The sequence below is a fragment of the Oncorhynchus keta genome, chromosome 31 (genome assembly GCF_023373465.1).
Source record: "Oncorhynchus keta strain PuntledgeMale-10-30-2019 chromosome 31, Oket_V2, whole genome shotgun sequence".
In the NCBI taxonomy this organism is placed as follows: domain Eukaryota; kingdom Metazoa; phylum Chordata; class Actinopteri; order Salmoniformes; family Salmonidae; genus Oncorhynchus; species Oncorhynchus keta.
This window is the reverse complement of record NC_068451.1, coordinates 24,166,788-24,186,801: the sequence shown is the minus strand read 5'-3', so window position 1 is coordinate 24,186,801 and position 20,014 is coordinate 24,166,788. Positions and strand designations below refer to the sequence as shown.

The 20,014-nt window shown below is 41.2% G+C and overlaps 1 protein-coding gene across 5 annotated transcripts; it reads left to right on the top strand.

Annotated features, from left to right (window-relative positions):
* The first annotated feature begins 5,135 nt into the window (after positions 1-5,135).
* LOC118364626 (carcinoembryonic antigen-related cell adhesion molecule 5-like) lies at positions 5,136-18,349 on the top strand. Of its 5 annotated transcripts, XR_008088105.1 has the most exons (10): positions 5,136-5,291; positions 5,585-5,908; positions 6,877-7,152; positions 7,582-7,848; positions 9,831-10,106; positions 12,140-12,254; positions 13,366-13,409; positions 13,585-13,739; positions 13,846-13,886; positions 16,399-16,485. XR_008088105.1 is itself a non-coding variant. In XM_035746329.2 (9 exons), exons 1-9 carry the CDS (start codon positions 5,231-5,233, stop codon positions 16,528-16,530), a joined length of 1,461 nt encoding a protein of 486 aa, XP_035602222.1. In that variant the 5' UTR covers positions 5,136-5,230; the 3' UTR covers positions 16,531-18,349. The 5 variants fall into 5 exon arrangements, 4 of the variants coding, with proteins under 4 accessions (XP_035602222.1, XP_035602221.1, XP_035602220.1 ...); XM_035746329.2 differs by lacking the exon at positions 13,585-13,739 and having other exon boundaries at positions 7,582-7,770; positions 13,843-13,886; positions 16,399-18,349; XM_035746328.2 differs by lacking the exon at positions 13,585-13,739 and having other exon boundaries at positions 16,399-18,349.
* Positions 18,350-20,014: the final 1,665 nt, after the last annotated feature.

Sequence of the window (20,014 nt, the reverse complement as noted above, 5' to 3'; positions counted from 1 at the left end):
ACTGTAATGAAATGAAATGAAAATGTGATACTACCTGTGAATGCGATCGGGTTGTTGAGTCTATTCGGTAGACGTTGGCTAGCTGTTGGCTAGCTGTTGGCTAGCTAGCAGAGTCTCCTACGTTAAGGACGACAAATAGCTGGCTAGCGAACCTCAGTGAATTAAGATAATCACTCCAAGGCTACACACACTAAACTACACAATTATCTTGGAAACAAAGACAGCTATGTAGCTAGCTAACACTGAACTAATCAAGTCGTACAGTTGAGTGAATAGCACTACAGTGATGCTAATCTGTGTGCGTTAGCTAGCGTTAGCTAGCTCCTGGGCGAATAGCAGTGAAGGCTACGTTAGGGCGACGAAATACGATAATTATGCAATTATCTCTGATACAAGGACGGCTATGTAGCTAGCTAAGAAGAATTGCTAAGATTAGACAAATCAACCGTTGTACTATAATGAAATGTAATGAAAAAGTTATACAACCTGCAGAGCGAAGTGCGAATGCGACCGCTCGCTCCAACCGGAACCTTCCCCCTTGATAACATATACAGTGGGGAGAACAAGTATTTGATACACTGCCGATTTTGCAGGTTTTCCTACTTACAGAAAAGCAAAACTTAATATTTGGTACAGAAACCTTTGTTTGCAATTACAGAGATCATATGTTTCTTGTAGTTCTTGACCAGGTTTGCACACACTGCAGCAGGGATTTTGGCCCACTCCTCCATACAGACCTTCTCCAGATCCTTCAGGTTCTGTCGCTGGGCAATACGGACTTTCAGCTCCCTCCAAAGATTTTCTATTGGGTTCAGATCTGGAGACTGGCTAGGCCACTCCAGGACCTTGAGATGCTTCTTACGGAGCCACTCCTTAGTTGCCCTGGCTGTGTGTTTCGGGTCGTTGTCATGCTGGAAGACCCAGCCACTTCAATGCTCTTACGTGGGGAAGGAGGTTGTTGGCCAAGATCTCGCGATACATGGCCCCATCCATCCTCCCCTCAATATGGTGCAGTTGTCCTGTCCCCTTTGCAGAAAAGCATCCCCAAAGAATGATGTTTCCACCTCCATGCTTCACGGTTGGGATGGTGTTCTTGGGGTTGTACTCATCCTTCTTCTTCCTCCAAACACGGCGAGTGGAGTTTAGACCAAAAAGCTCTATTTTTGTCTCATCAGACCACATGACCTTCTCCCATTCCTCCTCTGGATCATCCAGATGGTCATTGGCAAACTTCAGACGGGCCTGGAAATGCGCTGGCTTGAGCAGGGGGACCTTGCGTGCGCTGCAGGATTTTAATCCATGACGGCGTAGTGTGTTACTAATGGTATTCTTTGAGACTGTGGTCCCAGCTCTCTTCAGGTCATTGACCAGGTCCTGCCATGTAGTTCTGGGCTGATCCCTCCCCTTTCTCATGATCATTGGTGCCCCACGAGGTGAGATCTTGCGTGGAGCCCCAGACTGAGGGTGATTGACCGTCATGTTGAACTTCCTCCATTTTCAAATAATTGCGCCAACAGTTGTTGCCTTCTCACCAAGCTGCTTGTCTATTGTCCTGTAGCCCATCCCAGCCTTGTGCAGGCCTACAATTTTACCCCTGATGTCCTTACACAGCTCCCTGGTCTTGGCCATTGTGGAGAGGTTGGAGTCTGTTTGATTGAGTGTGTGGACAGGTGTCTTTTATACAGGTAACGAGTTCAAACAGGTACAGTTAATACAGGTAATGAGTGGAGAACAGGAGGGCTTCTTAAAGAAAAACTAACAGGTCTGTGAGAGCTGGAATTCTTACTGGTTGGTAGGTGATCAAATACTTATGTCATGCAATGAAATGCAAATGAATTACTTAAAAATCATACAATGTGATTTTCTGGATTTTTGTTTTAGATTCCGTCTCTCACAGTAGAAGTGTACCTATGATAAAAATTACAGACCTCTTCCTGCTTTGTAAGTAGGAAAACCTGCAAAATCGGCAGTGTATCAACTGCTTGTTCTCCCCACTGTAGAGGATTGATCCAGTGATGTTACCTCCATGATCAGAAGACAGGCAGATAGGTCCTTTTGACTGGTACTGTAGCTTAAGATCTGGAAAACGTCATGCGCCGAGCAACTAGCTTGTCCCCGAGGTGTCCTGGCACCAATAGCTGATTTCCTTGATGAACTCTCGCCAAAACCTCAGGAGGAATTCGATCATAAGCTGCATAAGTTGTGTATGTGTATGACTTTAAAACCTCTTTGGGGTAGGGGGCAGTATTTTCACATCCGAAACTACCTGATTCTCTGCCTGTTTCTCAGGCCCAGAAGCTAGGATATGCATGTATTTGGTAAATATAGATTCTTTCTAAAACTGTTAAAATTATGTCTGAGTATAACAGAACTGATATGGCAGGCGAAACCCATAGGACAAACCAACCCCCCAATTTTTGTTTTCTGCTTACCACTGTTTTCAATGGCTTGAACTTGAATTATAAGCCCAAGTCGCAGTTCCTAGGGCTTCCACTAGATGTCTTTAGAAATAGTTTCAGGCTGTTTTTTAGAAAAATGACCTGGAAATTGTAGTTTTTCTAGGTGACTCCCATTTTGGCTTTAGTGATTCCAAGCGTGTGGAGGAATGTGCGTTCTTTGTTGTTTATCTCCGGTAAATGTTGTTTGACTTGTTTGGAAAAGTTTATTAGTAACGTTTGGGATTAATTTTGTATGCATTTTGACGGAGGGAAACTGAGTGGATTATTGACTGATGCACGCCAGCTAAACTTAGTTTTTATGGATATTAGAAGAACACTATCGAACAAAAGGACCATTTGTGATGTTTATGGGACATTTTGGAGTGCCAAAAGAAGAAGATCTTCAAAGGTAAGGCATGAATTATATAGTTATTTCTGAGTTTTGTGTCACGCCTGGCAGGTTGAAATGTGATTGTCATGCGTTTGTTTGATGGGGTGCTGTCCTCAGATAATCGCATGGTTTGCTTTCACTGTAAAGCCTTTTTGAAATCTGACCCGGTGGCTGTATTAACAAGAAGTTACGCTTTATTTTGACATATTGCATGTGTATTTTCAAGAATTCTGTAGTTTGAATTTGGCATTCTGCACTTTCACTGGATGTTGGTCAGGTGGGACGGTAGCGTCCCATCTAGTCTAGAGAGGTTATTAAGAAGTGGACATGGACCGAATAACTGGGACTGAGGGGACTGGGGGTTGGGGCGAAATGACCAACTTGTTATGTTGTTGTTCAGACATCTCAGGAGTCAGACACTTTCATTTTATTCCATGGACACTTTTGTTATCTACATGTTTGTTCAGAAGACTTACTACTGTTCCCAAAATATTTATAATACTCATAAATACACTACATGATCAAAAGTATGTGGTGTTTGTCAAACATCTCATTCCAAAATCATGGGCATCAATATGTAGTTGGTCCACCCTTTGCTGCTATAACAGCCTCCACTCTTTTGGGAAGGCTTTCCACTAGATGTTGTAACAAAGCTCCGGGGTCTTGCTTCCATTCGGCCACAAGAGTATTAGTGAGGTCGGGCAATGATGTTCCGCAATTAGGCCTGGCTCGCATTTGGTGTTCCAATTCACCCCAAAGGTGTTCGATGGGGTTGAGGTCAGAGCTCTGTGCAGGCCTGTCAAGTTCTTCCACACAAATCTCAAAAAACCCTTTCTGTATTGTGAGCGGACCAAGTAATTGGGCGTCACTCTAAAGTGGGAAGATGGAATAAACGAGTCAGGAGTAGGTTTTTTTCACTGAACACAGTTCTCTATTGAGGGCATTTGGTCAACACAAACACTTCAACATAATCAATGAAAATCTCCCAAGGAACAACATACATCTTCTTCTCCAGATGAAACAGGAACACAATATGATTATCTTTAAACTACAACAAAAGTCACGGGATTGTCACCGTCTTAGTGGTTCTTCATGGATAGCTCCTCTCTCTCGGTGGCCATCTTCCGGAGATAGTTTCCCCCTCTGCTGGTTCCATACTCTCTCTTATAGTGGAAGGAGAATATGTCATTAGTTCCGTCAGCTGTGCTTAATTGACTCTGGTTACCTTGTCTCCCATGCCTTGTTGGGCTACTATCCGTGAGCCCAGCCTGCCCTCTGGTGGTCCTTCCACAGTATTGACCTCGCTTTGTGCACGGGGGCATTGTTATGCTGAAACAGGAAAGGGCCTTCCCCAAACTGTTGACACAAAGTTGGAAGCACAGAATTATCTCGAATGGCATTGTATGCATTTGCTTAAGATTTCCCTTCACTGGAACTAAGAGGCATAGCCCAAACAATGAAAAACAGACCATTATTTCTCCTCCACCAAAGTTTACAGTTGCTACTATGCATTTGTTGCTCCTACACGGTTCAGCTTCACAATAACAGGACTTACAGTTGTCCAGGGCAGCTCAAGCAGGGCAAACATTTGACGGATTTACTTGTTGGAAAGGTGGCATCCTATGACAGTGCCACGTTGAAAGTCACTGAGCTATTCAGCAAGGCCTCTCTATGTTTGTCTATGGAGATTGCATGGCGGTGTGCTCAATTTTATACACTTGTCAGCTACGGGTGTGGCTGAAATAGCAAAACCATTCATTTGAAGGGTGTCTACATACTTTTGTGGATATAGTCTACCTGGATAAGGGCGCATGAGGCTATCATGTAGAGGGAAAGCTGCATCTCCCATTAAAACATGAGGACTTGCTGCTGTGGTACCTGTCAGGACAGCAGGCAGTGATAAATCAAGGGTCTTTTTCAGCAGTTTGGACCCAAAATAACTATTTTGAAACACTCTGTCATAGCTGTCTTGGCCGTATGCACCTATATCCACCATTGTGAACCTGTAGTGGGCATCTTCTCTCTCCTTATCTTGCCTATTATACTGTATGTGTTGCTAGGTTGATTAAATCTAGTAGATCTGGGGCAATTCACAAACATTTACTTTTCTCGCCAGTCATGTGTCCCTCTGTGTACAGCCCGATGAATCGCAACTCAATATTATGAAGGTGTTCCTAACGTTTTGTACACTCTGTGTATGTGCTGAACCGAGCAGCTGCAATTTACTTTCTGGAGTAGGTTTAATTTCATTGGTAGGAGCAAGAGGGTGGAGTTTTATTGTGCAGCCTCTGAGGCTGGATTGTCTGGGAGGTGGCTTCCAGGGCAAAAAGAAGAGTTTTTCAACTGGGTGTGTTCACCAAACTAAAGCGTACACAGTAGCTACTATACATGCATCTGTCTAATGGTTCGAATGGATTCTCGACCCTTTAACTTTTACCTTTCACTATGTTTTCATGTTGTAGGTAAGACCAATATAATTTATTGATTTTTGTAGATGGCACATTTGTACTGTGAAATGTATACACAGTATTGAGTAATGTGCTGCTTACATTCATTAAAAATATTTTAATTAGTAGTTTTTATTTACATTTATATACTGAATGTTGGAATTTAAGATATGTATAGTGTAATTGTGTTATCAACCTACAAAACAATACAAACACATGGACTACTACTTGAGTTGGTATGCCATAGAGTTGAAATAGTGGATAATTCAGTAAATCATTGTTACTCAAACCTATGCTTGTCTCTCCAGGGTTGTGTTATGGAAACGGTTTGTTACCAGCAGAATCCATGGTCGGGGAGGTTACACACAATGTGATATTCACAATCGTTAATCCACCAAACACACCATTTAGGGTAGTAGTCTGGACAGCTAATGGTACTAATGTAATAACCAGTGGGGGCAACGTGGATGACGATATAGGCACTGGATATGTAGGAAGAATCACTCTGAACTCTACTACTGGATCTCTGGAACTCAGGAATCTAGTCCTGAGTGACACGGGAGAATATGTAGTCTCTATAATAGCAGCTGGACTTGGACCAAAGGAAGGGTCTACTACATTGAGGGTATATGGTGAGTACTTTGTGTTGCTGGAGTCATTCTCTGACAATACCAATTTGGTTTTACATCAGCGGTACACTCCACACACTATACCTTGAATTCTAATTACAGTAAGCCTTATATTATCTTTACAAGGAAGGCTGGATTTTCCTAAATGTGTCACCTGTACTGTACCAGAATACTGACACACCATCCTTTAGGAATGATTTTGAAATACAGTACATTTTTCCTCCCTATGTACCTTTTTTTCAGTAAATATATAATTGTTCAATTCCAGAAGAAGCAAGTCTTCCAAGGAAATCCAGAGATTTTCACTCACCTGTATTTGGTTGCATTCCACTCAAAATACAGCTTTATATGATTTCTCCATTTACATACTCCAGACATATTTTGGATGTGTATTTTACCTACTTAGGTATTTGATGGTTTTGTGTTTAAGTAGAACCTTAGGGCCCATTTCATTCTGGAAACGTGTCTAAAGCATCTTAGAAACTCTCCAATCCAACTCATTTTATAAAATTATCCCTGGCAAACACACTGTTCGTGCATTCCAGGTCGCACATTGCAATCGTAATGTCATAAGGATCATATTATACAGTAATTATGTTCTTTCTCAAAACCATGAAATGCAGTGCTTGACTAATGCTGTGCTTTCAGCAAGAGGTGCTCCTGCATCAAACTGCCACTACCCAAAAGGCATAGTCAGACTATCTTGGGAATCAGTTTGTGATTTGTGATTTTTAGCTTGTGAGCAAGTTATTGTAGGTGCATTATTGATGTTTTATGTCTAAAATAGTTACTGGCAATTTGCTGGTTCAAGTTACAATTGGTCAATACTGTTGAGCTCTTCTGGATGGAACAGATCCAAGTGCTCCATTCAAATGAACAAGCGGTAAAACATCTGGCCAAACACTCTATGGCTTTGGATCAGATTGTTTTCTAAGCCAGTAGGAAGTTGTTATTGTGTTTTTAACCCACAGCGCCAGTCTCCAAGATGACAATAACTGCCAACAACATAGACTTAGTGGAGTTCAACAGCTCTGTCAGTCTGTCCTGCTCCTCCTCTGGCTCCTCCCTCTCTTACCGCTGGCTGAATGGCAGCTCAGAGTTCACAGCCAGTGATGGAGTTCAGCTTGATGATGGAAACAGCACTCTCACCATAGTCAGAGTGACCCGGTATGACCAGGGGCCGTTCTGGTGTATTGTCTCCAACCCCATCAACAGTGACAATGAGAGTATAACCCTCACCATCAGCTGTGAGTCTCTAACCTGCATGTCTTACCCTTCTAAGTGAACTGCATGTGGAAAGAGATACAGTATGTGTAAACATTGTTTACCTGTGTACTTCATCTTGTAATTTCTTGAGTTTGCTTCCCATAGTGGCAATTCAACTGAAAAATAACAAGACATCAAACATCTTGAAAATAACTCCCCTTGTTCTGGCATAGAAAAAAACATTCCTGTTTAGTATGCAAATTCCCTTCATCCTATTCTAACATCTTCCACTACCATAAACATTTGTAGACCGTTGTGGTGTGCCTTTGGTGATAGGACGCTTGATCTAGATAGATCCACTTTTACATTCATGACATTGATGAATGTGGTCTACAGTATTAGAACTGTAGATTACTTTTGGTCATCCTTATTTTTTAGCAAAGGTGTTTGACATGGACCATTTATTACAGATGGTCCAGAAAACATAACATTGAAGGTGACCCCTCTAGATGTACTGTATGGATCAGGGTCAGACCTCACTCTGTCCTGCTCAGCTGAGTCCAGTCCTCCTGCCCAGTTTCAGTGGGCTCTGAATGGAGAACTGCTGTCCAATCAGGGACCAGTACTCAGGCTGGAGAACATCCAGGCCAGTCAGAGTGGTAGGTACAGCTGCTGGGCCCATAATACCAGAACCCTGAGGTACCAGACATCTGAGCCCTCTGACATCACTGTGCTGGGTAAGTGGTAGCTGTGACACAAAATCCACATTGTAGTATTTACCGGTGTTTGTAGTTCTGTGGGGTAGTGTCAGCGGTTCTGTCCAGAACTGAATGTTTCAGACTTCAACAATTGACATTTTAAATAGCTCTGAGATTTCCCAAACTCAACCATGCATCTTTTGAAAAGTATTTCCAGTTGTAATAACAGCTGGGTATTCAGTGTGTGCCCAAAAACTCACCAGTCCTGGCCATGATCTCACTTTGCAAAGTTAGCCTTGTGTGCCAGTGTGCTCCAATGCATGTGTCAATGCGAGACCTGTGTGTCATTTTTTGGGGAACCCCAGAGAACTCCAATGACTGTAAACAACAAAAGGGATTTTGTTTCATGGCTAGGTAAGTAGGAAAGAGGAATAGACAGTTATTGGAGAAAAAAAAAAGACTGGCTTTGATGGTTTCATTGGTACAGGAAAGTCACAGCTGATATTTGGTCTTTGTTACATCAATGTGAGTTTTGTGCTTACTAATGTGCAATGTTTATTTAGTTGGTTTTTAGTTTGCTGTGGTTGTCTCAAGAATTAGTGTTCTGTCGATTGCGTGAATCAGGCATTGTGAGGGAATGAAAGCTGATAATTTGATGGCCATGCACTATATTGAAACATGTACTTACACGAAACAGTCGCATAACTGACTTGCCGGGTTAAATAAAGGTTGAATAAAATAAAATAAGTACCAGTCAAAAGTTTTAGAACACCTACTCATTCAAGGATTTTCTTTTCTTTTTACATTTTTTTTTACATTATATAATAATAGTGAAGAAATCAACACTATGAAATAACACATATGGAATCATGTAGTAACCAAAAAATATTTATATTTGAGATTATTCAAAGTATGCCCTTTGCCTTGATGACAGCTTTGCACACTCTTGGCATTCTCTCAACCAGCTTCATGAGGAATGTTTTTCCAACAGTCTTGAAGCAGTTCCCACATATGCTGAGCACTTGTTGGCTGCTTTTCCTTCACTCTGCTGTCCAACTCATTGCAACCCATCTCAAACGGGTTCAGGTCGAGTGATTGTGGAGGCCAGGTCATCTGATGCAGCACTCCATCACTCTCCTTGGTCAAATATCCCTTACACTGCCTGGAGGTGTGTTTTGGGTCATTGTCCTGTAAAGAAAAACAAATGATAGTCCCACTAAGCGCAAACCAGATGGGATGGCGGTTCGCTGCAGATTGCTGTTGTAGCCATGCTGATTAAGTGTGCCTTGAATTCTAAATAAATCACAGACAGTGTCACCAGTAAAGCAACCCACACCATCGCACCTCCTCCTCCATGCTTCACGGTGGGAACCACACATGCGGAGATAATCTGTTCACCTACTCTGCGTCTCATAAAGACACGGCGGTTGGAACCAAAAATCACAGATTTGGACTCAACAGACCAAAGTACAGATTTCCACTGGTCTAATGTCCTTTGCTCATGTTTCTTGGCCCATGCAAGTATTTTCTCCTTATTGGTATCCTTTAGTAGTGGTTTCTTTGCAGGAATTTGACCATGAAAGCCTGACTCACACAGTTGAGGTTGAGATGTGTCTGTTACTTGAACTCTGAAGCATTTATTTTGGCTGCAATCTGAGGTGCAGTTAACTCCAATGAACTTATCCTCTGCAGCAGAGGTAACTCTGGGTCTTCCTTTCTGGTGGCGGTCTTCATGAGAGCCAGTTTCCTCAAAGCACTTGATGGTTTTTGCAACTGCACTTGAAGAAACTTTCAAAGTTCTTGAAATGTTCCTCATTTACTGACTTACATGTCTTAAAGTACACTTTTTTGGTTACTACGTGAATTCCATATGAGTTATTTCATAGTTTTGATTTCAGAATGTAAGACTAAAACAGGCTTTTTGTAGAGTTGTTCACTATGAGTAAAACAAGGGTAATGTATAAACTACATTATTGTAGCCTTTCTCATTCAAGTAACCATTTCTGTACTCCTTTTCACAGAAAGAATATCTAGTGCTAAACTCACAATTTCCCCAAACCCTCCAATCATCGAAGGGGGTTCTGTCACCTTAACCTGTGATGCTTCTGGCTCCATCAGCAACAGAGACTGGATGAAGAATGGTCAGCCTCTGTCTCCTAGTGAAAGAATCATCTTCTCTGAGGATAATAAGACCGTTTCTATCAGTCCTTTGAATTTAACAGATTCTGGAATATTCCTGTGTCATCTCTCCAACCTTCTCAGCGATGAGAGTGCATCTTACAATCTCAATGTTAATTGTGAGTATGACACAACCTATACAGTGGGGCAAAAAAAGTATTTAGTCAGCCACCAATTGTGCAAGTTCTTTGTGCAAGTTCTTAAAAAGATGAGAGGCCTGTAATTTTCATCATAGGTACACTTCAACTATGACAGACAAAATGAGGGGAAAAAATAAAAAAAATCACATTATAGGATTTTTTATTAATTTATTTGCAAATTATGGTGGAAAATAAGTATTTGGTCAATAACAAAAGTTTATCTCAACACTTTGTTAAATACCCTTTGTTGGCAATGACAGAGGTCAAACGTCTTCTGTAAGTCTTCACAAGGTTTTCACACACTGTTGCTGGTATTTTGGCCCATTCCTCCATGCAGATCTCCTCTAGAGCAGTGATGTTTTGGGGCTGTTGCTGGGCAACATGGACTTTCAACTCCCTCCAAAGATTTTCTATGGCTTTGAGATCTGGAGATTGGCTAGGCCACTCTAGGACCTTGAAATGCTTCATACGAAGCCACTCCTTCGTTGCCCGGGCGGTGTGTTTGGGATCATTGTCATGCTGAAAGACCCAGCCATGTTTCATCTTCAATGCCCTTGCTGATGGAAGGAGGTTTTCACTCAAAATCTCACGATACATGGCCCCATTCATTCTTTCCTTTACACGGATCAGTCGTCCTCGTCCCTTTGCAGAAAAACAGACCCAAAGCATGATGTTTCCACCCCCATGCTTCACAGTAGGTATGGTGTTCTTTGGATGCAACTCAGCATTCTTTGTCCTCCAAACACGACAAGTTGAGTTTTTCCACAAAAGTTATATTTTTGTTTCATCTGACCATATGACATTCTCCCAATATTCTTCTGGATCATCCAAATGCTCTCCAGCAAACTTCAGACGGGCCTGGACATGTACTGGCTTAAGCAGGGGGACACGTCTGGCACTGCAGGATTTGAGTCCCTGGTGGCGTAGTGTGTTACTGATGGTAGGCTTTGTTACTTTGGTCCCAGCTCTCTGCAGGTCATTCACTAGGTCCCCCTGTGTGGTTCTGGGATTTTTGCTCACCGTTCTTGTGATCATTTTGACCTCACGGGGTGAGATCTTGCGTGGAGCCCCAGATCGTGGGAGATTATCAATGGTCTTGTATGTCTTCCATTTCCTAATAATTGCTCCCACAGTTGATTTCTTCAAACCAAGCTGCTTACCTATTGCAGATTCAGTCTTCCCAGCCTGGTGCATTTCTACAGTTTTGTTTCTGGTGTCCTTTGACAGCTCTTTGGTCTTGGCCATAGTGGAGTTTGGAGTGTGACTGTTTGAGGTTGTGGACAGGTGTCTTTTATACTGATAAGTTCAAACATGTGCCATTAATACAGGTAACGAGTGGAGGACAGAGGAGCCTCTTAAAGAAGAAGTTACAGGTCTGTGAGAGCCAGAAATCTTGCTTGTTTGTAATCCGTTTTTAGCCAGAGGGAAGGCATTTTTCTTTCTCCCCACGTCACTGCAAATTTCACAGTGCACGAAAATCAATGTTTGAGGATTTCATTGAGTAAAACTGCATATATTTGTTTATAAAAGGTGATCAAATACTTATTTTCCACCATAATTTGCAAATAAATTCATTAAAAATCCTACAATGTGATTTTCTGGATTTTTTTTTCATTTTGTCTGTCATAGTTGAAGTGTACATATGATGAAAATTACAGGCCTCTCTCATCTTTTTAAGTGGGAGAACTTGCACAATTGGTGGCTGACTAAATACTTTTTTGCCCCACTGTAAGTAGTTAAGATTTCCTTGAGTTAAGGGCAACATAGACATAAGGGCAACATTTTGTATCAAAACACTTTGATACAATTATGCATTTATTAAGTACTAAATGTACAGTAGATGTGAACTCACCAACCTAATCTGGAAGGTGAAGAAATATGATTTTAAACTTCATGTAGTTTGCTGCTTTGAAATGATCTCCTCACCCGATGAGATGGCAACATGGCTTATTCAAAGTGTACTGTATATGCTCAATCTCATCGCTGTATGGTTCTGTCCCTGTTCTTTGCAGTGAAGGGATCAACACAAGGTGGACCGAATGTCGGTGCCATCGTTGGTGGTAGTTTGGGTGCAGTAGCTGTGGTTGCAGTGACAGTGATAGGTGTGGTGCTAGCTATGAAAAAGGGGTAAGTAACAGCTACATTTTATTCTAAGCAATTTTTTTGTCCCACATATCCTTGCTCTGTATGGTGTTTCATATTGGTTTAGCTTTTAAGCTCTATGCTTGAAATAGTTAGTCGGACAGCCTACTAGTTAGCTGAACCTTGGGCGGCAGCGTAGCCTAGTGGTTAGAGCGTTGGACTAGTAACCGAAAGGTTGCAAGTTCAGATCCCCGAGCTGACAAGGTACAAATCTGTCGTTCTGCCCCTGAACAGGCAGTTAACCCACTGTTCCTAGGCTGTCATTGAAAATAAGAATTTGTTCTTAACTGACTTGCCTGGTTAAATAAAGGTAAAAAAAAATAATAATAAAAAAAAAAAATAATAATAATAATAATAATTTTAAAAAAAAACCTTGACCCTTTAGGTTTGCTTAATGTGTGTCTCACTGACCCATGGCTGAAAGTATAATAGGTGTTTGCTCATGATGAGACTGGCAGATTGAACTCAGACTTTAACTCTTGGAACGTAGTGCCAAGGTTGGAGGACCAGAAGAGAGATTTCCCTATTTAGTTGAGTTTTCATTTGTCAACTTCCTTGGTTGTCACCACTTCTCTCAAAACCATTTATTATAGTACAGGGCTTGTAGAGGCTTGGTCTTATCATACATTGGTTCAGGGATTTTCTTGCAAGGAATGGCTTTTCATGTAAGCAAACACACATTTCTGTAATCAGATATGAATTGAGGAGTAGTTGGTTATACTGTAAAATGAGAGGGGTTCAAAATAAATAGACGTAAACAATGTGGCATTGGAGCTGTGAAAGGTCAATTGCAGGAAAGCATTTGACAATTTCTAAAAGGTAACTATAGACTGATAACAACCTAAGAATTGCTCCGGCCTGTGAATAGAAGAGAGGTGGAGTATGATTTACAGTAAAGGTGAAGGTTATATTCTCATAACAGGATATTATTCATCCTTCCTGTAGTTGGATGTTAGGGCTGGAGTTGTCAAGGTTATGAACAAATGATTTGTTGGTGGTTCAATGTCATTCATTTGCATTATCTAAATTATACGTGTACCTGAACATAACAATAGTAATTTCCCAAAGATACTGACTGCTACTTATTTTCAATTAGCTACTTCAAGAAAATAACTTCCGGTGGAAGGACAGTTGGCAACAGTAAGTATAAGTTGTGTGTGTGCTTGCTGTGCTTGCTGTGCTTGCTATGCTATCACATGCATCCATTTTGTGAATGAATCAAACATTTCTGTTTCCAGAAAAGGCAACTTGATGAACTTTTGGTATACATATATTTCTACTTTGTCTAATACTCAACTGATCTCCATCTCTCTAGTTCCCAGCTGTGTAAATACTTAACTTCCTCTGTCTATTTGGGAAAACAAACCTATCTCTCTGCTCCTGCTCCTGATTATCATAATCTTCTACAGACACAAAAGACACGAACTAACCATCATGCCTGTAATCTAAGGCAATGCTTTGATTGAAGGTGTGAGTATTAGCAGTCAATGTTGATTAGTGCTTCATGTTTGTGAAACCTACTCTACTGTAAAGTGCAATCCCATTTCTAAGTGCTATTTGTGTGTCATCCCAGCAGGTGAAAGCTCTACTAATGGAGGGGGGAAAGGAGGAAACCAGGTACTGTGCACTGTCATGTCATGCATTTAACTGTCATTGTTTTCTGTTTTCATAGCTTTGATAGGGTATTAGATAGGGTATTTGATAGGGTATTTGATAGGGTATTTGTTTAACTCACATGAATGTCATGCCAATGTATAATAAACTCCTTTTTCAGGACCCTGTGTTTCATAGATAATTTGTGAAAATCCAAATAACTTCACATATCTTCATTGTAAAGGGTTTAAACACTGTTTCCCATGCTTGTTCAACGAACCATAATCAATTAATGAACATGCACCTGTGGAACAGTCGTTTTAAGACACTAACAGCGTACAGACAGTAGGCAATTAAGGTCACAGTTATGAAAACCTAGGACACTAAAGAGGCCTTTCAACTGACTCTGAAAAACACAAAAAGAAAGATGCCCAGGGTCCCTGCTCATCTGCGTGAACATGCCTTAGGCATGCTGCAAGGAGGCATGAGGGCTGCAGATGTGGCCAGGGCAATACATTTCAATGTCTGTACTGTGAGACGCCTAAGACAGCGCTACAGGGAGACAGGATGGACAGCTGATCATTCCTCACAGTGGCAGACCACGTGTAACAACACCTACACAGGGTTGGTACATCCGAACATCACACCTGCGGGACAGGTACAGGATGGCAACAACTGCCTGAGTTACACCAGGAACGCACAATCCCTCCATCAGTGCTCAGACTGTCCGCAATTGGCTGAGAGAGGCTAGACTGAGGGCTTGTAGGCCTGTTATAAGGCATGTCCTCACCAGACATCACCGGGAAAAAACATAGTCTATGGCCACAAACCCACTGTCGCTGGACCAGACAAGGACTGGCAAAAACTGCTCTTCACTGACGAGTCACGGTTTTGTCTCACCAGGGGTGATTGTCTGATTCGCGTTTATCTTCGATGTAATGAGTGTTACACCGAAGCTTGTACTCTGGAGCGGGGTCGATTTGGAGGTGGAGGGTCCGTCATGGTCTGGGGTAGTGTGTCACAGCATCATCGGACTGAGCTTCTTGTCATTGCAGGCTATCTCAACACTGTCCGTTACAGGGAAGACATCCTCCTCCCTCATGTAGTACCCTTCCTGCAGGCTCATCCTGACATGGCCCTCCAGCATGAGAATGCCCCCAGCCATACTGCTCATTCTGTGCATGATTTCCTGCAAGGCCATGACCAGCGAAGAGCCCGGATCTCAATCCCATTAGGCATGTCTGGGATCTGTTAGATCGGAGGGTGAGGGCTAGGGCCATTCCCCAGAAATGTCCGGTAACTTGCAGGTGATTTGTTGGAAGAGTGAGGTAACATCTCACAGCAAGAACTGGCAATGAGGAGGAGATGCACTGCAGTAGTTAATGCAGCTGGTGGCCACACCTGATACTGACTTACTTTTGATTTTGACCCCCCCCCTTTGTTCAGGACCAATTATTCAATTTCTGTTAGTCACATGTCTGTGGAAAATAAACGCAGTTGACAGTGTTTATTTTTTTTCTGAGTTTATTTCCTTTATTTACAGTATTGACATCATTCAGGTGCACAGATAATTAACTGACCTGCCTTTGATACTGCCATTTTGTGTAAAAAGAGCTGCACTCTGGGCGACATGTACGATATCATATCTTGTCTTGTCTTGTCTTGTCATGATCAGAATAGTAGATTCTATCGTTGTATAAGACTATAATGATCATCACATATAAATATCTCATCACACAATGTAGAAGAAGATGGGTCAGTATAATAGTTTTAAAATAACAATAAGATAATATACAGTAATAGCTTAAATGGCACCAGAGCCAAGCTCCTGGTCAGCTACAGTATATCTCCTGGCATTGTTCCTGCTAAGCCACAGTCTGACATTTAAACCACGTGTATATATCCACACATCATAGAGATAATCACACTTTCAGGCAGGGGTAGTATGCATTGCCTTTTTACTGTAAGGCTGAGGGAATTTGATCCAGGAAGAGAATATTATATTGAGCTTGCACACACAACTTTTCTTGTCAAGTATTTACAACAGACTGTTGCCTTGGCTACTCAGCAATGACAAATGTATGTCTGTCAAGTGCCATGAGCCCTAATGTGTCCATTTGGCTGCAATTTAATCTCTTCTAAAACTCAACCGAAAGAAATATAAAAGATATGAGGAACTATCTTCGTAATCAACAACACTGACCTCTTTCAAGATAATAATAGAAACATGACAACCTGCTCATAATGGCCTAGTCTGGTAACTGGTTCACTAGCTGTGTGACACACCTTCACTCCTGGCATACAGGGCTAGTAACGACCACACAGTTTGAGGGGATGTAACAAGTTCCCTGCCCTCAAGAAGTTGTACGAGAAATAACCAAAAAAAGTTGACTGAACTAACTCTGTGTTTGTAATTATCCACTGCACTGGTGCGTATAGCTCTAGATGTGATGCAGTATAAAAAGGGCCCTGAGTTTGTCCTTGTCAGGTCATGGTCAGGACTGAACTAAGACATGTCTCTCCTCTCTCCTCCTAGGAGCTGAACTATGCTGACATCACGCAATTCCAGAAGAGGGATGGTGGGTCAGTTCAGCTGGGGAACCTGGGTATTTCCTCCACAGAGTACGCTCAGGTCAGAGTCAACAACAGGCCCGGTCAGCCGACCTAACCCACCAACCAGGCCCACCATTCCCAGTACACCCAGGTGAAAAAACCTTCCCCATAAGCCTTCCTGATGCTGCATCCACCGTCTACTCAGACGTCCGAAGGAACTGACCACCCCTCCCTGTCAATCATCTGGACCAGTTGGGGTCAGTCAGGGTGACTAGGCCTGTTCAGACATGGTCAGTGAAGCCCCACAACCTTCTCTGTGTCAATGTGCCAACCAAACATTTTCTAATAATGTATCCCATATTAGGCCTGGAGATCCCTGGACAAACAAAAATGTCAGTTGACCCCTTAGCTATTACATTGGGTGTTAATCTGTTTTAAAATGCATACTCAACTAATAGTAATGATAATGTCCTAATAGCTCATCAGATCGTGATGAATAGTGAATATATTGATATACACAAATAATACAGCTACATACACAATGTGCCATTAAAGATAGTCTCTCTAACTGCTCTTTTCAGTTCTCATACATACAGTACTGTTGAAGTAACTGTACTATACGACAAATAGTGAAAATCATTAGCATGCATCCCATGATTTATTAGAACAGCAACACAGAGGAACACCATTTCTCAGGGTGACATGGGTACCCTGGTCATTTGCATGTATGGTGTACATGATACCTTATGTACTGTTAGATATCATAACAGGGAAATGAAATAGCCCTGTGTGCAGTATGTGTACATGATAAATACTGTTTGCTTTGTTTATTAGCAATAGATGGCTCTCTCACTGTTGATTTGTTTGTCTGAGTGTACAGTGTGTGTATTCAATAATTATTTGGATCAATAATTTCCCTATGGCTATTTGATTATTAAAACACCAATAACAAGATGGGGAATAAAATATCATATTTTTCTTATTGAAAGTTGAAATGAACGAAACCAACAACGGTGACAAGGTGCAGTACCACACACATCTATCATAAAACTGCCTGTATTTTGGCTTGAGGACAACATACTGTAGTCCCAACGATGCATGGGAAGTTTTTAAACACCACACTACCCATTTAGCTTTAATAATAAAGCTGTATTTATTATTTGGGACATTTTCTACAGTGATGCTTGTACCTCAAACCTATTTCAATAACATATTTTAAATTATTCAACTAATGTACAATATGAGAAAGTAGGCTACTTGTACTGCTAGTTCCGACCGTGCAACAATATTAACAAATAATCTAACAATTACACAACAACTACCTACTATATTTGTATGTTTAAATTATTAAATTAATGTACAATGTGTGAGAAAGCAGGCTTGATTTACAGTAAGATACATTTATTCATCTTTATGGTTTATTGTGGTTCCATGCATTTTTGTTATTTGTGAATCCACCTATATTTGAATCATGGTGTATTTTGCAGCAAAAACAGAAGTGTCTGTATGCTTAAGAATTGTTTATTTAATGTCAAATGTACTGTACATGATTTAGTTCCATATCTACTACCAACCCAAACATTCCAGTTTATCTACTACCAAACCAATCATAGAGTTATGTAAGAACACAGGGGAAGGCACAGCGTGGGTAATGCTATACTCCAACATCAAAGGCCCTCTCGGTCAACCCTCTCAATACACTTAGTAATTCCTTTGTACTCATATGAATCCATTGGTTCCTATGATGCCAATGTGGGCTTGTCATTGAAGTTTTATCATTCTGACCTGTATACTGCTACTGTACATACTGCACATGATTATTGTCATAATGAATTGTAGACTCGTCTGTTTACAATACAACTATTTGTTTGGAAATAATTGCACTTTTATGGAAGAATTTACATTTTGATGCCAATAAATTATATTTGCTGTAACATGGCTAACATTTCTGTCTTGGATTGGCAGGGAATAAGCACATGGGGTTCTGCTTTCAAATTGCAGTGTGTAGTACAGAAAAAGTACAACTGAGACAAACTATTTGGGGTTTAAATTATTTAAACTAAAGAATCTTTCAGTAACAGATACTTAATTGTAATATTTAACTGTAATGAATGTGCTCCACTTATAATATGAAATCACTTCTCTCTTTTAGCAGTGTAATATTTCTGGAATTTCCTCATTTAATATTTTTAAGCACTTCTCTCTTTTGAAGGGCAATTACACCACTTTTCAATCTCATATTCATTATCTCTAGCACAAAACAAATCAAATCAAATCTAATTGAATTTGTCACATGTGCCGAACACAACAGGTGTAGTAGACCTTACAGTGAAATGCTTACTTACAAGCCCTTAACCAACAATATGGTTTTGAGGAAATCTCTAAAAAAGTAAGAGACAGGAATTACAAATCGCTAAAGAGCAGCAGCAGATAACAATTGCTTGGCTCTATACATGGGGTAGTGGTACAGAGTCAATGTGAAGTAATTATGTACAGTGCCTTGCGAAAGTATTCGGCCCCCTTGAACTTTGCGACCTTTTGCCACATTTCAGGCTTCAAACATAAAGATATAAAACTGTATTTTTTTGTGAAGAATCAACAACAACTGGGACACAATCATGAAGTGGAACGACATTTATTGGATATTTCCAACTTTTTTAACAAATCAAAAACTGAAAAATTTGGCGTGCAAAATTATTCACCCCTTTACTTTCAGTGCAGCAAACTCTCCCCAGAAGTTCAGTGAGGATCTCTGAATGATCCAATGTTGACCTAAACGGCTAATGATGATAAATACAATCCACCTGTGTGTAATCAAGTCTCCGTATAAATGCACCTGCACTGTGCTAGTCTCAGAGGTCCGTTAAAAGCGCAGAGAGCATCATGAAGAACAAGGAACACACCAGGCAGGTCCGAGATACTGTTGTGAAGAAGTTTAAAGCCGGATTTGGATACAAAAAGATTTCCCAAGCTTTAAACATCCCAAGGAGCACTGTGCAAGCGATAATATTGAAATGGAAGGAGTATCAGACCACTGCAAATCTACCAAGACCTGGCCGTCCCTCTAAACTTTCAGCTCATACAAGGAGAAGACTGATCAGAGATGCAGCCAAGAGGCTCATGATCACTCTGGATGAACTGCAGAGATCTACAGCTGAGGTGGGAGACTCTGTCCATAGGACAACAATCAGTCGTATATTGCACAAATCTGGCCTTTATGGAAGAGTGGCAAGAAGAAAGCCATTTCTTAAAGATATCCATAAAAAGTGTCGTTTAAAGTTTGCCACAAGCCACCTGAGAGACACACCAAACATGTGGAAGAAGGTGCTCTGGTCAGATGAAACCAAAATTGAACTTTTTGGCAACAATGCAAAACGTTATGTTTGGCGTAAAAGCAACACAGCTCATCACCCTGAACACATCATCCCCACTGTCAAACATGGTGGTGGCAGCATCATGGTTTGGGCCTGCTTTTCTTCAGCAGGGACAGGGGAGATGGTTAAAATTGATGGGGAGATGGATGGAGCCAAATACAGGACCCTTCTGGAAGAAAACCTGATGGAGTCTGCAAAAGACCTGAGACTGGGACGGAGATTTGT

What these genes read in the sequence shown, in the direction of transcription:
- LOC118364626 (XM_035746327.2), top strand. Translation starts at nt 5,231, where the DNA reads ATGGTTCGAATGGATTCTCGACCCTTTAACTTTTACCTTTCACTATGT. An exon ending in ACTATGTTTTCATGTTGTAG is followed by an intron (nt 5,292 to 5,584) that starts GTAAGACCAATA and finishes TTGTCTCTCCAG; the next exon opens with GGTTGTGTTATGGAAACGGT. An exon ending in TACTACATTGAGGGTATATG is followed by an intron (nt 5,909 to 6,876) that starts GTGAGTACTTTG and finishes TTTAACCCACAG; the next exon opens with CGCCAGTCTCCAAGATGACA.